Genomic DNA, 16,663 nt, shown 5'->3' on the forward strand with positions numbered 1-16,663 from the left:
CCCTTTAACAGAAGTGGGGGGTGGTAATCGCTCAATCACATCAATTTTTTCTTTATCGACCTCAATACCCCTATTGGAAATAACATGACTTAAAACAATTCCTTGTTGGACCATAAAATGACATTTTTCTCAGTTCAATATCAGATGGACTTCCTCACATCTACTTAACACCTTTTTCAAATTTCGAAAACATAAATCAAAAGATGTTCTATAAACCGAGAAATCATCCATAAACACTTCCACGATATTTTCAATGAAATCTGAGAAAATTGCCATCATGCATCGCTGGAATGTGGCGGGTGCATTGTAAAGACCAAATGGCATTCTTCGATATGCAAAGGTGCCATAAGGACAAGTGAACGTCGTCTTTTCCTGATCACTTGGATGGATGGGAATTTGAAAGAAACCTGAGTATCCATCCAAGTAACAGAAAAAGGAATGCTTAGCCATTCTTTCCAACATCTGGTCAATGAAAGGGAGAGGGAAATGATCTTTTCGGGTGGCTTTATTCAGCTTGCGATAATCAATACACATTCGCCACCCTGTGACAGTTCTAGTGGAAATCAATTCCCCTTTGTCATTCTTGACAACAGTCATACCTCCCTTTTTGGGAACTACTTGAACCGGACTCACCCACTTGCTATCTGAAATGGGGAATATTATTCCTGCTTCAAGTAGTTTAAGAACTTCGTTGTGGTACTATAGAAGAGGTATGATCATCTTCAAGAAAAATCTTATGAGTGCAAAATGAGGGATTGATACCCTTGATGTCATCAATAGTGTACCCAATAACACTCTTATACTTTTTCAGAACTGTGAGCAATCGTTCAATTTGAGTGCTATTGAGTTCAGCATTGACAATAACAGGGTAAGTGTCATTATCCTCCAGAAAAACATACTTCTAAGAAGGGGGAAGGGGTTTTAATTCTACCTGAGGAGGCGTAGTACACTCCTTTCGTTCCTCAATGGTGGACACCTTCCAAGGTGGGATGTCCTCAAACTCAGCTTTTGCAGGAACAAATGTAGGTGCAGCATCTAAAACTTGGACCATCTCAATCACATCGGCCCTATCCTTATCATAGTTGCCTTCAATAGCTGCATAAAGTGGATCAACAATGGAGGGTGTGGACTCCCTCTCTGTAGTAGCATCAGCTATCGCATCCATCCGATAGACAGTCTCCCCAATGGCAGGATGTGCCATGGATAAGGGGAGATGGAAATGCAGCTGTTCTCCCAAAATCTCAAGTGATAACTTTCCATTCTTCACATCAAAAATGGCTGTTGTAGTCTTTAAAAAGCCGCGACCCAAAATCACCGGAATGCGGGCATCCTCTTCCATATCCATAATGCCGAAATCGCAGGGTACGAAGTAATTACCAACTTGGACGGGGAAATCCTCAAGAATACCAACTGGGTATCTCACAGATCGATCGGCTAATTGTATGTACATCCGAGTGGCTTTCATCTCGCCATTAATCTTTTTGCATAATGTTAACGGCATCACACTCACACTAGCCCCTAAATCAGCAAGGGCTACAGCAGACACATCGTTCCCCAACTTCAGTGGGATAGTAAAACTACCAGGATCAGCTTGTTTCTTAGGAACCTTGCACTGCAAAATAGCGCTACATTGCCCATTCAGAGTCTCAACCACACTCTACTCTAGCTTGCGTTTGTTGGAAATGATGTCCTTGAGGAATTTAGCATAAGAGGGCATTTTTTTAATGGCTTCTAAGAAGGGGATATTGATCTGTAACTTGCTCAAAACTTGAAGAAATTTTCCATATTTATGCTCAAGCTTCGCCTGGGCCAATCTAGAAGGAAATAGCACTGGTGGTGTGTAGGTTCGATCGGCAATTATGGGCTTGTCTGAATTGACTGGCTCATCCTTCTTTTCTTCAGAAACATCATCAATAGTTCCTGGATCTTGAACAACAATAGGTGAAGTTTTTACTTTAGGGGCTGGATCATGAAGTGTCCTACCACTCCTCGTAGTTACTGCATTGAGTTGCTGATGGGGGGATGTGGTTGGGTTCTTTTCAGTGTTTCCCGGAAGTTGCCCCTTTTGCATGGATAAGTTACTCAATTTCTGTGCCATCTGAGCCATCTGAGTGTCGATCATTTTGTTGTGAGCCAAAATCTGATTAATGGAGGTGCTGAAGTGTTCATTTTGCTTGCTTTGGGTAGCGATAAAGTTCTCTATCAAACTTTCAAGGTTGGACTTCGGAGGATGCTGTTGTTGAGGTGGGAAGGGAGGTCTTTGTTGGAAACCCGATGGTATGTTGTACGAGGATGAGGGATTTTGTGCATTGTTGTTTCTGTAGAAAAAATTTGGATGATCCCTCCATCCTGGATTGAAGGTGTTGGAATAGGGGTTATATTGTTGTCTCGCATTCTGATTTTGAATGGCATTGACTTGTTCCACAGCAGCAACCCCTTCGGCTTGAAGTTGGCAGTCAACACTAGAATGCCCATTTAAGCCACAAGCACCACAAACTTTATTTACTGCAGCTACATCCAATTGCTCAACCTTCCTTGTCAAAGCCTGTACATTATTAGTCAAAGCAACAATAGCATCCACTTCAAACCTACCACCTCGCCTTGGAGTTGATTGTTCTCGCCAGTGGTAATTTGAGGCCATATCATCAAGAATTTTGTTGGCCTGGTTCAGTGTTTTCATCATGAAGTTACCCCCAGCAGCAGCATGCAAAGAAGTCTGGATCTCATGCCTCAAAGCATTGTAGACTGTCTCAATAACCATCCAATCCGGTAATCCGTGATGTGGGCACTTTCTGATTAGACTTTTAAATCTCTCCCATGCATCATAGAGTGATTCTCCGTCTTTTTGCTTGAAAGTAGAGATCTCATTTTGGTACTTTGAAGTTTTTTCGGGTGGGTAATATCGATGCAAGAATGCCCTTTTCAGAGCCTCCCAAGTAGCAATGGAGTTGGGTTCTTCCTCGCGAAGCCACTGCTTAGCCGCCCCCGCAAGAGAAAAAGGGAAAACTATTAACATTAATTGATCGGAGGTGACGTTGTTGTACTTGTGTGTCATACACTTGTCAATGAGCAGATTAATGTGATCGGTTGGGCTCTCATTCTCAATACCATGAAATTGGTCCTGAGCGATCCAGTTGAAAAATGCTGACCGGATCTCATACTGGTTCCCGGAAATCTCTAGCCTCACAATGCTTGTAGTGACAATGCTAGCATCAGGAGTGATGTAATCCAGGAGGGGTTTCTCTGGTGTTTCAGCCATGGTTAAATCTTCCCTTCTCTTGTTTTTTCGCCTTCTTTGCCTAGAGTTGAGTCTTCTTGCTGTTGCTTCGATTTCAGTTCGTGTTCGTGTCCCTGTCGTCTGGTTTGCATGCAATCAAAGAAACTAAAAGCAAAGGGTTAAATAGATAGGGGAGGGGGATATAACCGAAGAGAAATTAGAGAAAAAGAATCAATTTAAACTCAGAAAATAAACAATAAACTAATCCGTTGTTCCCCGGCAACGGCGCCAAAATTTGATAGGTAATGGACGAAAAAAAAGTTAATATTGGTTTTTTTTTAGAGACAATGAATTCTTCACTTTGGGAGAAAGAAACTATGTAGCTTTCATTTACTTTCGTTCATCATTTGGTATTCGAATTCAAGTATTATTTCTTTATCCTTTCCTTGTTATTATTTTTAATCATGTTTCCTTTAATGAATTCTTATTTTGTTGCATTTGATATGTGTGAGTAGTTTCTTAATCTAGGGTTAGACGGAACCCTAGCCATGATGTTGATGATGAATTATTGAATGCTAATCCCTTTTTGTTATGCATAATCCTTATTTATGCTTGGTTTCTTATGCTAGTTAACTTATATATTTTCAAGAGAAATTTTGGAAATTGTAGTTAACAATTCACTCAATCGCTAACGATAGTTAGAGTCGAATGAATTGCCTTTTAAACCAAGGGCTTGATAATCTTCATGAAAATAGATAGGTTTGATTATTGGATCTTATAGAATACTATGCTCAATGTCATTACTATACTTGATTCCATGAAAATAGGTTTGATAGTATGGTAGTGAAGCTAATAGTCTTCGAGAGGAGTTATTAGTATTCTTAATGGTGTATTCGTCCTATTGAACTCGATTATGATTGTTGTAAGGGTAGTAGGATCTCATTGTCATCATATCATGCTAGTGGGGAAGTTTATCCCTAGATGTTTTAGTATCATCGATTTATCTTTCTAATTTAATTGTTTGTGCTCTAGTCATTTAGTTAGTTTAGACATATATTCTCCAATTCTGTGTGTTACTTAGAATCAATTGGTAGCCGGAAAATAATTATTTACTACGTTTTTCTCTGTGGATTCGACCCTAACTGCTGCTATACTAGTTGCATATTAGGATTTGTTTGATAGTACATAAACGACCTATCAATTAGGGTTAATTAGTGTTAAAGAATTGGGTACTAAACCTGGTCAATCTCCTGTTTGCCATTTCTTTCCTGATGATAATCTTCTTTGGGTCCCACTAAGGAATGGGAGGGGAGTTTTTTTGTTAAGGTTGTTAATTATTGGATAATGAATGATTAATGATATGATCTTATGGTTTATGTAATAAATGAATAAATATTGTATTGGTGTTCAACTTTGAAAGTCAATCACCGTAGAATTACTGGTATTTATATGTGTAAGATAAGTTTGTAATGAATGTATGTAGGCTGGTGCCTTGTGAAATAAAATTATGTTGTTATGTTTTGTTAATATTGTTGTTATTATCATCGATCTAATTAGAACTTTTGTTGTAGATTCTCAAATTAGCCTATATACCATGGCCTATTTAGCATTAGGTATTTTCATAGGATCGAAGTGGTTGTGTTAACCATCTAAATAGTTGTAGTTATATATAGTTGTTGTAACATTTGCGGAATTAATAAACATCATTTGGACAGTTTAAAAAATATTGTGTTATTATTTGGGTTAATTAGTGTTAAATGAATGATTATTACTTAATTTTATGGTTAGTTAGAGTTCGTTAAGTATATATGTTTAAAAGTTGTGTATTAATTTTGTTTTGAATCAATTAATCACACTAATTAGGATTACAAACGATCGTTCTTGGATGTATGGAAGCATTGAATCGTCGGAATTTATTGATGGCGTATTAGAATTTTGTAGTATTGCGGTTGAACATCAAGTTAGGACGGGGGGAGTTGGTTTTTATTGCCCATGTGTCAGTTGTGGCAATGTATCAAAGGTAGATAGTGTTAATATCCTTAGGGAGCACATACTTCGACGTGGGTTTAGGCCTCAATATCATGTTTGGGTTTAGCATGGTGAAGAGGGAGTTTACAAAGAGAAAAGTGTTGTTGAGGACGTCAATAATGTGGCCGATGTCAATGAGGATGTAGTAGATCATGTTGATGGGTATGAGACAGATGAAGAGAATATCGATTAGGATGTGTATCGTGTTGATGAGATGATAAAGGGAGTCGAGGATGAGTTAGGAAAACTTGGATTGTTACGCATGAAACTTGGCACACAACACTATTTGGCATATATTATTGTGTTGAAATGGTTAGAATTGAAAATAATAGTCATATGCTAGAAATTAGGTGTTAAGTTGTGATTTTAAGGGTTTTTAAGCGTTTTTGTCAATTTCGTGCGTAAAGTAGCTCAAACTTGGTTTGTTATGCACGAAACTTGGCATATAACACTATTTGGCATATATTATTGTGTTGAAATGGTTAGAATTTAAAATAATAGTCATATGCTAGAAATTAGGTGTTAAGTTGCGATTTTATGGGTTTTTAAGCGTTTTTGTCAATTTCGCGCGTAAAGTAGCTCAAATTTGGTTTGTTATGCGCGAAACTTGGCACACAACACTATTTGGCAAATATTATTGTGTTGAAATGGTTAGAAATGAAAATAATAGTCGTATCCTAGAAATTAGGTGTTAAGTTGCGATTTTAAGGGTTTTTAAGCGTTTTTGTTAATTTCGCGCGTAAAGTAGCTCAAACTTGGTTTGTTTTGCACGAAACTTGGCACACAACACTATTTGGTATATATTATTGTGTAGAAGTTGTTAGAATTGAAAATCATAGTCATATTCTAGAATTTACGTGTTAAGTTGCGATTTTATGCGTTTTTAACCGTTTTTGACACTAACATCTATTTTCTCTTAGTGCTTTCAACAACCTTCTTCTTCCGTTGAATGCGGCTACTACGCGCTGAAGTACATGGACGATATTATAAAATCCATGAAGGAGTTTGGAGTCGAAAATATAGATGCCGTAAGTATTTGTTAGTACGTTCTTAAATAATTCTTATTGGTAATCGTCTAATGTTTAATTTATATTAATCGTCTTTTGATTTTATATTATATTATAGGTTTTAAACGACATTCCGAGGGAAACACGCCCTTTGAGAAGTTGAGAGATGTGTGAATTAAAAGACAAGATTGCCGCGTATCTTGCTAATTTTGGTCCTTGATAAAGTGTAAATAATATAGATTATTTTTAGGACTTTATTTTATATATATATATATATATATATATATATATATATATATATATATATATATATATATATATATATATATATATATATATATATATATATATATATATATATATATATATATATATATATATATATATATGTACGTACATATCATATTATATTATCGAGAGTTTTTTATTGCAAAGAGATTATTGGTGATTATCATTGGATTATTATTGGATTAATCATTGTTATTTTACATTATTATTGGATTATTATTAGAATAAAACGAAAAAACAAAAAAAAATATCTATTTGCTGCGGTCAGCCCCCAAAACCGCAGCAAATAAGTGCCATTTATTTGCTGCGGTTATGGGGACTGACCGCAGCAAATAATACCCTTTTTTGCTGCGGTTTTTAACCGCAGCATTTAAAATAGGCTATTTACTGCTATCACTATTGCTTGGGGCCAAAACCGCAGCAAATAATGGCCAAAAAACCGCGGCAAATGAGGTTTTTTCCACTAGTGTATTCACTTTATGGCATGACCGCTTAGCTCATCCTGGCACTCGGATGATGTATAAAATAATAGAAAATTCAGTCGGGCATCCACTAAGAAATATTAAGATTCCCCAGTCAAATGAGCTCTTATGCACCTCTTGTTCTCTTGGAAAATTTATTACTAGACCATCAGTAAATAAGATTGTTACTGAATCTTCTATATTTCTTGAAAGAATTCAAGGAGATATATGTGGGCCAATTAATCCACCATGTGGACCTTTTAGGTACTTCATGGTCTTAATAGACACTTCCATAAGATGGTCACATGTAAGCCTTCTATCAAGTAGAAACAATGCATTTGCAAAACTACTTGCACAAATCATCCAATTGAAAAATCATTTTTCTGATTACACAATAAAAAGTATTAGATTGGACAATGCCGGCGAATTCACATCTCAAACTTTTAATGATTATTGCATGTCAATTGGAATTAAAGTGGAACACCCTATGCCACATGTCCACACAAAAAATGGTCTTGCTGAATTCTTAATTAAGAGATTGCAATTCATTGCAAGACCACTGCTAATGAAATCAAAATTACCATCATCGGCCTGTGGTTATGCAATATTACATGCAACATCATTGATTAGGCTAAGACCTACAACTTATCATAAATAATCACCAATGCAATTAGTAGCTGGTCATGAACCAAATATTTCACATTTGAAAATCTTTGGATGCGCTGTATATGTGCCCATTGCTCCCCCTCAACGTATGAAAATGGGTCCACAAAGAAGAATGGGAATATATGTCGGTTTTGAATCTCCATCAATCATTCGGTATCTTGAACCATTAACTGGTGATCAATTTCACGCTAGATTTGCTGATTGCCACTTTAATGAGACAATATTCCCATCCTTAGGGGGAGAGAATGTGGACTTACAGAAAAAGAAATATGGAACTCATTTGGAAAGCAACACATTTAGAATATTTAGACCCAAAAACAAAATCATGTGAATAAGAAGTACAACGAATTGTTCATCTACAAAGTGTTGCTAACCAATTACCTAATGCATTCACAAATACTAAGAGAGTTACAAAATCACATATACCAGCAGCAAATACTCCAGCACGAATAGAAATTCCTGATGAAAAGGCAAAAAGTGATGAAATTGTTGTGCAAAGAAAGCGTGGAAGGCCACTTGGTTCAAAAGATTTAAAACCAAGAAAATTAAGAAAACAAGAAGGTGCACCAAATGATATTCAAAATGAAAATGAAAATAAAGGAGAAAATCAAGACATCTCCGATAATGAAAAGGATGAAAATTATGAAATCTCAATAAATTATGTTTTCTCCAAGAAAAGATGGAATCGAAAAAGGATCATTCCAAATGAATCCTTTGCTTATTCCGTAGCTATTGAAATAATAAATGATGAAAATGATCTTGAGCCAATATCGATAAATGAATGCAGAAAAAGACCCAATTGGCCAAGATGGAAAGAAGCCATTGAGGCAGAATTAAAATCATTAGAAAAAAGAGAAGTTTTTGGGCAAATTTTACAAACTCCAAAAGGCATAAAACCCGTAGTTTTCAAATGGGTATTTGTAAGAAAAAGAAATGAGAAAAATGAAATTGTCAAATACAAGGCAAAACTTGTAGCTCAAGGTTTTTCTCAAATGCCAGGAATTGATTATGAAGAAACATATTCCCCAGTAGTTGATGCAACCACACTCAGATTTTTGGTAAGTTTAACAATTTCTCAAAGCCTACACATGAGATTGATGGATGTCATAACTGCGTATTAGGTCACTCGACACAGACATCTATATAAAGGTCCCTGAAGGACTAAACTTACCAATAAAGAATGTACCTAGAGAAATATTTTCTATAAAATTAAAGAAATCATTGTATGGATTAAAGCAATCCGGGCGAATGTGGTATAACTGTTTGAGTGAATACCTTATGAAAGCAGGTTTCAAAAACAACCAAATTAGCTCATGTGTATTCATTAAACGATCTCAAATTGGTTTCGTAATAATTGCTATGTATGTAGATGACTTAAATCTGATTGGAACTCCAAGAGAAATTGAAATAACAGCCAAATATTTGATGATGGCCGAAATTTGAGATGAAGGATTTAGGAAAAACTAAATTCTGTCTTGGACTACAAATTGAACATTCGAAAAGTAGAATATTTGTCCATCAGAGCAATTATACTGAGAAAGTTTTAAAACGATTTTACATGGACAAGGCTCATCCACTAAGTTCCCCAATGGTGATACGATCACTAAACATTGACCCATTCCGTCCACAAGAATAAGACTAAGAAATTTTAGGGCTGGAAGTGCCATACTTGAATGCCATTGGTGCTTTAATGTACTTAGCAAATAATACAAGACCTGATATAGCATTTTCTATAAATTTATTAGCTAGGTATAGCAATGCACCAACAGAAAAATATTGGAATAGGATAAAACATCTATTTCGATACCTAAAGGGAACTATAGACCTTAGATTATATTTCAGTCAGGAAATGATGCCATACTCACTGGATATGCTGATGTAGGAAATCTATCCGATCCACATATGGCCAAGTCACAAACTGGATATGTATTTACATATTCAGGAACCGTAATATCTTAGAAATCAACAAAACAAACTCTAACGGCTACATCCTCAAATCATGCAGAGCTTATAGCTTTATATGAAGCCAGCCGAGAGTGTGTATAGTTGAGATCCATGATCAGCCAACTCCAAAAAGATTGTGGCTTCAACGATACAATTAGGGCACCAACTACAATTTATGAAGATAATTATGCATGTATCAACCAAGTCAGAGAAGGATGCATTAGGGGAGACAGAACAGAACACTTGTCACCAAAATTATTCTTCGCATATGATCTGCAGAAAGATAAAAAGATAAAAGTCTAAAAAATTCAATCTTTTGAAAACCCCGTAGATTTATTCACAAAGTCACTTCCGTCAAGCAATTCAAATATTTGGTATGCAAGATTGGAATGTGCCGATTTCGAGGCATATGTTAACTTCAGTGGGAGAAATATGCTCACTGTACTCTTTTTTCCTTTAATTATTTTTTTTTTCCCATCGGGTTTTTCGTGATAAAGGTTTTTAATGATACAGTTTTAGGATTATGATTGTCATAATAAAATTTCCACATATATGTATTGCATTCAAGGGGAAATGATGTGATTGATGTAACAACATAAATTGAATGCATTCGAATGTGGATTTTCTATCCTTTTCAATAGTACCACATTTGTTCTCTTTCATTTTCTTGTGCTATATATATGTGCAAGGTATCGTAATACTGATATACAATAATGAAATAGAAGATAAACTGATATAAGTTTATCTGTTATACTATTTTTCTCCTTATATTCTCCCTACCTTTTAACACTTTTGTTATTCTAGTGTATCATTTATAGTTTACTCCTTCATCTCTCTCTTTTACTTGTTTTTCATATTTCTCAATCTAATAGTTGTAAACCCTTTTCTTTCTCTTTGTTTTTTTTTTTCATTTCTAAAATCGATTATATTTTGTTGTTGTATATTATTTTGTGATCACGGCATGTATTTCTTGATCTACTCTTATTGAAGAGTATGATAATGAATTTATAAGACCGATTATTTAGATTAATACAACAAATATTCATTTCTTTAACTGTTTTGGTGTATTATTTTGGGTGATACATCAAACAGTTTATAGCTATATTTGTTACGCATCTTCAAGTTTTAGCATGTTCCTTCTTATTTTGATTTTACTCTTATTAAAGCTAATGTCAATGATTTTTTTTTGAAATAGATAGTTTATTTTGGACATGCAAATAGATGAGATTGAATAAATTTTTAATTGGTTTTTGAAATCTTTTTTTGTTGAAGATGATTCAAATTTAAATTCGTTTATATATATATATATATATATATATATATATATATATATATATATATATATATATATATATATATATATATATATATATATATATATATATATATATATATATATATATATATATATATGTATATATGTATATATGTATATTGTTTCGGTAATGAAACGAGGAAGTGTGAGACACTTGGAATACCGCAGATGGAGGCGTTATCGGAAGTAGCAACTCGTGGGAGGAAGCGACCTGAATTCCTGCAACACAACACGTTAGCCTTGTCCGGGGGGTGATCTCCCGGAAAACCCCTCCGACGCTCAAGTCAGAACGTAGATCGGAAATTAATGAATGACAGATTGTAGAATGAATGCAAGAAGGAAGGTCGGGATTGGGATTGCTAGTGCTAGTGCTAGTGTTTGGGAAGGCTAAGGAAGTAATGTAAGCAAGGATACTAGGAAAGCTATTTCAGATGATCCTCCCTCCTTGATGGTAGCCCCTATTTATAATGGTGAGGAAGGGAAGTTGCAGAAGAAGTGAACTATCATGGGAGTAGTGGGAGTAATGGGAAGTGGACTGGTCATGGGAAGAATGGACAGTTATTCTTCTTGAAACAAGGAGCGCCTTTCATTATGGGAAAGTGGAGAGTTAGGGTTTTTTAGAGGTAACTGGCCCATGGGCCATTCAAGGAAAATGGTAATTCCAGAAAAAGCCTATTGACTGAAAGTCAAGGTCAACTGAAAAGGTCAAAGGGTATTTTAGTAATATGATGCTAATAATTTAAAATAAATAAGTAAATTAGATAAATGATACCATGACATTTAGCCCCACGCATGAAGGATGATGTGAGGAGAGAGCCCCAGCGACTTGAAATATCTTCCTTTTATGCGGAAACAATAAGCGTCTACCAAAACACCTTAGTGTCAATGAAGGGATGTGATTATAGAGAACGTTCGGACCCTCAAGAAGATGAATATGTTCCCAATTTGGCAGATCTTTGGGAGGATTCCGAAAATTGAGTTCGTAATCTTCGAACCGACTGTTCATATGCCGAATTCTGAGTTGTAACGAAAAAGTTATGACCTTTTCAAAATATCCGTGTGAGACATACAAAGTCCAAGAAAGCAAGGAAAGAGAATCGAGCCGCGGCTTGTGATATGCCGTGGGATAGCCCCAACCGTCGATACCATCCAGCAGATAAAAAATGTTGTTGTGGAGGTTTGATCCCGCAACCTCTCCGACTGCGTGTAGCCCTTGGAACCAACTGAGACAGCCGTTTAGTTGTGTAGTATGTCCCAAGAATTTGATATATTTTCATTAAGTTAAGCTCCTAAAGTCGCGGCTTGTAGCATGCCGTGGGGTAATCTCAGCTGTTTATACCTTCCAGCAGCAAAATTGTAACTACAAGGGTTCGATCCTGCTACCCAAGACGCGTGGTAACAACACTCAAACCAGCTGAGACATCCTTGCCTTTGTGAAGCATTTCACGCGGATATTTTATATTCTGATACTTCCAGCTATACTACACGTATGTCACGGATATTCAATGACTTAGAATATTTTTTAGAGTTTGCTTACCAAAAGGGGGCCGACTTATCTACCCCACGGACAGGATCATAATATTTCTTTATTTTCTATTTATTATTATTATTATTATTATTATTATTATTATTATTATTATATTTTTTATAAATTCAAGGGGAAAGCGAATAGAATAACTCAAGCCGCGGAGTACCCTCAGCTAGCAGCAAAAATGCAAATAGGGGGGTTTGATCCCGCGACCTCTGGGATAGTGTGCAGCACTTCAGACCAGTTGAGACAACCTTGCTATTATGTAGTAACTCAAGCCGTGGATTATATCATGCCGCGGAGTAGCTCCAGTCAACAGCAAAAATGTAAATAGGAGGGTTTGATCCTGCGACCTCCGAGATGGCGTGCAACACATGGAACCAACTGAGACACCTATCTACATGTGTAGCATATCGCGCGGATTTTTTATAAAATTGATGCTTCCAGCCTAGTTTGTGCTATTTTAATGCCGCGGAAGCTCAAACACTTAGAATATTTTTGGAACAAGACCCCCCCAAGGGGGTCCGACTTTTCTACCACACGGATGAAATCACAATAATTTTTATTTTTTATTTTTTATTTATTTTATTTATTATTATTACATACCGTGGAGTCTTAGGAGGATAATATGCCGCAGAACGAGTAAATCACGCGAGTTGATGACGCGGCTTAGATTTATACTTAGATTTTTAAACCTTCTCTGAAGGACTTAGGGGAGTCCGACTTATCGACATCGCGGGACGATAAAAATACGTGAACAATTTTTCTCGTCTTAACAAGCCCCTTATTCTTCTATGACACGGGATGAGCACAAAGGTCCGTGTCTTCGATTATACGGACAATACGAGAATTCTTCAATACTTAGAATTTTTACAAAATTATTAGGGGCACCTGGGAGTCCGACTTATCGACTCTACGGACACCTTCCATACTTCGAAAAATTATAAGGTGGTCATTCGATGGTTTGCAACAAGGACGATGACGCGGCCTCATTAATTTCCGCGGCTATCATGGGTGATGCGGCAAGAGAGCCGCCACGTCTACAAGTCGGACGGTGGAATGAGTGATCTCAGACTTGGAATTTTTTCCATGTTTTTCTTGGAGTGCAATTTAGGGTCCGACTTATTGATATCACGGGAGGATAAGAATACTTAGAATAATTTCTCGTCTCAGCGAGCCCTTCATATCTTCTACGCCGCGGAATGAAGGTAAGGGTCCGCGTCTTCGATCATATGGTCGGCACGGGAATCCTTCCATACTTAGAATATTTCAAAAATGGTAGGGAGCACCTGGGTGTGCGACTTATCAATATCGCGGATTGATAAGAATGCTTCGAAAGATTGGAAGTTGCTCCTATGACGCTAACGAGGATGACGCGGCCTTGTTGTATTCCGCGGCTATGTTGGATGACGCGGAATAAAGAATCACCAAATTAGCAAGCCGGACTCTAGAATGGGTAATTTCTATACTTAGAATTTTTGTTCTCCTTAGAGTATAATTCTGGGTCCGACTTATCGACCTCACGGAATGATAAGAATACCAGCCACTTCTCTTATCATACCCCTTGCTCTTCCATGACGCGGAATGGGCATAAAGGCCCGTGTCTTCGATCATACGGAAATATGGGAATTCTCCCATACTTTGAATTTTTACACCATGACTGAGCGCACCAGGGAGTCCGACTTATTGATCATACGGACTTCCTTTGTACTTGGAATATTTTTCATACTTTATTCATACGATGGTTTAGAGCGACGAAGAAGATGGCGCGGCATAACATCCGTCGTATCTATAAGTCGGACAGCAGAATGTGTAATTTTTCTATACTTAGAATAATTTTCGTTTCTGGGGGTGCAGTTTAGGGTCCGACTTGTTGACTCCCCGGGCACATTCGAGTGTTGAAGGACTTAGAATAATTTTCTATATTCTACCCCTCCCTGGGGGTCCGACTTATCGAAGTTACGGGAACTTTCCTGACTTACGAGATTGATTTTTCTGAATCATTAAACCCGAGTTTACGGATCCCACTTATGAATATCGAAGATAGTTGAGATTTTACTTAGAATTTTATTCGGGATCTCATTCTAAAGGTCCGTCTTTTCAATGTTGCGAACAGGCAGTATCATGGGCAACCTTGGAATATTTTCGATTTTGGGACCCAATCTAAGGGTCCGACTTTTCGATATCACCGATTCATAGTGACTTAGAATAATTTGATTATGGGACCCCTCTCAAGGGGTCCGACTTATGGATATTACTGAATTTAATAAGATTTGCAATAGATTTTAGTCGAGTACTTACGAATATAAGAGCCGGATAATCTGAAAATAAAACTTCTGATGTTATAAATGAATTTTGATGATCACTAAGAATACAAATGACAACGCGAGCATGCCGCGGGATGAGTGCTGATAAAACAGAATGCAAATGACAACGCGACTACGTCGCGGGATGCGATGATAAAACTGATTTCGAATGACAACGCGAATACTTCGCGGGATGAAACAATTTCACGGAGTTAAGCTGATAAGACTGATAAGACTGATAATCACTGATTGCCCCTTGCAAATCTTGTTAAATGAAGAATTTCTTCCAATGGTCTCCATTTCATGGGCGGGGTAGTTTTTTTCCCTTTCTCTTTTGGCGGGTGTCGCGGAAGGTCCGCGCTTCATGGTGTTGATGAGGCATTGGCGGGCCATTACCTGGTCTCCCTTGAGGATGCCAACTTGTCCATCATCCCGCTCGAATTGCAACAAGAGTTGATGAGGAAAGATTGCTGCTTTGATCTTGTTAATAAGTGGAAGCCCCATGATGGCGTTGTAGGGGAATACGAGATCCACCACCGTGAATCGTATGGGCATAGTTCTGCTTCCGCTTCTTTCCCCTACTCGCACAGGGAGTATGATTGTTCCCATTGGAATGACCTGGTTTCCTCCAAACCCAATCAAAGGTTTATCAAGGGGTTGCAGGTGCTTTTCTTCGAATTTCATTTTTCTTAGGCATTCCATCGTTATAAGATCGGCTGTGCTTCCAGTATCCACCAATACTCGCCTCACCATCATTTGCCCAATCTTGATGGTAACCACTAAAGGATCAGTGTGTTGTTGTTGCAACGGTTGGGAAGTAGTGGCATCAAATCTCATGATCGGCCCACTTGAGGTGGTTTTTGGGGGTCCTTTGAACAGAGTATGGACGCTGCCTTTCGCTGCGCGGATTGTGGGATATTCCTCGGTGTAGCCGCTGAAAATCATATTGATGGTTCCTTGTGTGTTGGAACTTTCACGCCTAGCCTCGTTTCTTTTCTGGTTCCAAGGCCTTCTTTCCGCGTCGCCTCTCGTGCCATAGTCCTTTCGATTGATGAACCTTGATAGCTCCCCCTCGTCGGCTAGTTGATGTAGGATACGTTTGAGTTCGCGGCATTGGGCCAAAGTGTGGCCGTGCTCTTTGTGGTAATCACACCACAGATTGTAGTTGCGTCGATCGGAGGGAGTGGTAATAGGAGGTGGAGTTGGCAACTCATCCCGAACAGCGAAGAAAATGTCCTTCCTGTTCAAATTGAACCTCGGGTCATTACCTCTATCAAGCAAATTCCGCGTCCTGGACTCCCCTTCAACGGCATATACGTGCCGGGATCGTGGAGGTCCCATGTCTGATGGAGGCTCTGGACGATGCGGCATGTAATTTTTATCCCTCCTAGATGTATGTTCCTCTACGCTCCTTGAGGAGCGATTGGATATTGGATCCTTCTTTTCTGATTTACGCCTCTTTGGGTCATGTGCCTGACATATCTCGGAGGCCCTGACATAGCTTTGACATTGCTTCATGGCCTCCACGTATGTCTTCACTTGACTCTCGACCAACTGGAACTTGAGCCTTTGAGCCTTCATTCCGTTGATTAGGGCGTTTAAGGCGACTGATTCTTCCAAATCCGTTACCTCCAGCACTGCCTCATGGAATTTCCTCAGATACGATGATATGGATTCCCCTTCCAGTTGCGTTATGCTAAGCAAATGGAAGTTTGATTTCTCCTGCCTTCTGGATGCCACAAAGTGACCCAGGAATTTGCTCTCTAATTGGGCAAAGGTATGGATACTTCTCCCTGGAAGAGAGGTGTACCACGTCAAGGCTACTCCTGTGAGAGTAGTTGGGAAGAATTTGCACCACAATGCCGGGTTGGTGGTGTACAGCAACATCAAGTTTTTGTATGCC

General features: G+C 37.9%; 2 protein-coding genes and 1 non-coding gene across 3 annotated transcripts in view; 1 reads left to right on the forward strand and 2 right to left on the reverse strand.

Moving 5' to 3' along the window:
• Positions 1-679: 679 nt before the first annotated feature.
• Positions 680-3,259, reverse strand: LOC130801066 (uncharacterized). Its single transcript, XM_057664826.1, has 3 exons — positions 1,769-3,259; positions 932-1,612; positions 680-883 (listed from the first exon to the last, which is right to left on the reverse strand). The coding sequence occupies exons 1-3, from the start codon at positions 3,257-3,259 to the stop codon at positions 680-682; spliced, it is 2,376 nt and encodes a 791-aa protein (XP_057520809.1).
• On the forward strand, positions 2,772-2,877 carry LOC130801986 (small nucleolar RNA R71). Its single transcript, XR_009039705.1, has one exon. It is a non-coding gene; the product is annotated as a small nucleolar RNA R71 (small nucleolar RNA).
• Positions 3,260-12,305: 9,046 nt separating the features above from the next.
• The window catches only part of LOC130801067 (uncharacterized), a 4,945-nt gene continuing 587 nt past the window's right edge, over positions 12,306-16,663 (reverse strand). Inside the window, exons 1-5 of the mRNA XM_057664827.1 lie at positions 16,390-16,663; positions 15,914-16,233; positions 15,298-15,817; positions 15,157-15,240; positions 12,306-12,407 (exon numbers count right to left, since the gene is read on the reverse strand). The exon at positions 16,390-16,663 is cut by the window's right edge and continues 587 nt beyond it. Coding sequence (XP_057520810.1) covers positions 12,306-12,407; positions 15,157-15,240; positions 15,298-15,817; positions 15,914-16,233; positions 16,390-16,663 — 1,300 coding nt within the window. The remainder of the gene's footprint in view (positions 12,408-15,156; positions 15,241-15,297; positions 15,818-15,913; positions 16,234-16,389) is intronic.

Source organism: Amaranthus tricolor, chromosome 15 (assembly GCF_026212465.1).
Source record: "Amaranthus tricolor cultivar Red isolate AtriRed21 chromosome 15, ASM2621246v1, whole genome shotgun sequence".
In the NCBI taxonomy this organism is placed as follows: Eukaryota; Viridiplantae; Streptophyta; class Magnoliopsida; order Caryophyllales; family Amaranthaceae; genus Amaranthus; species Amaranthus tricolor.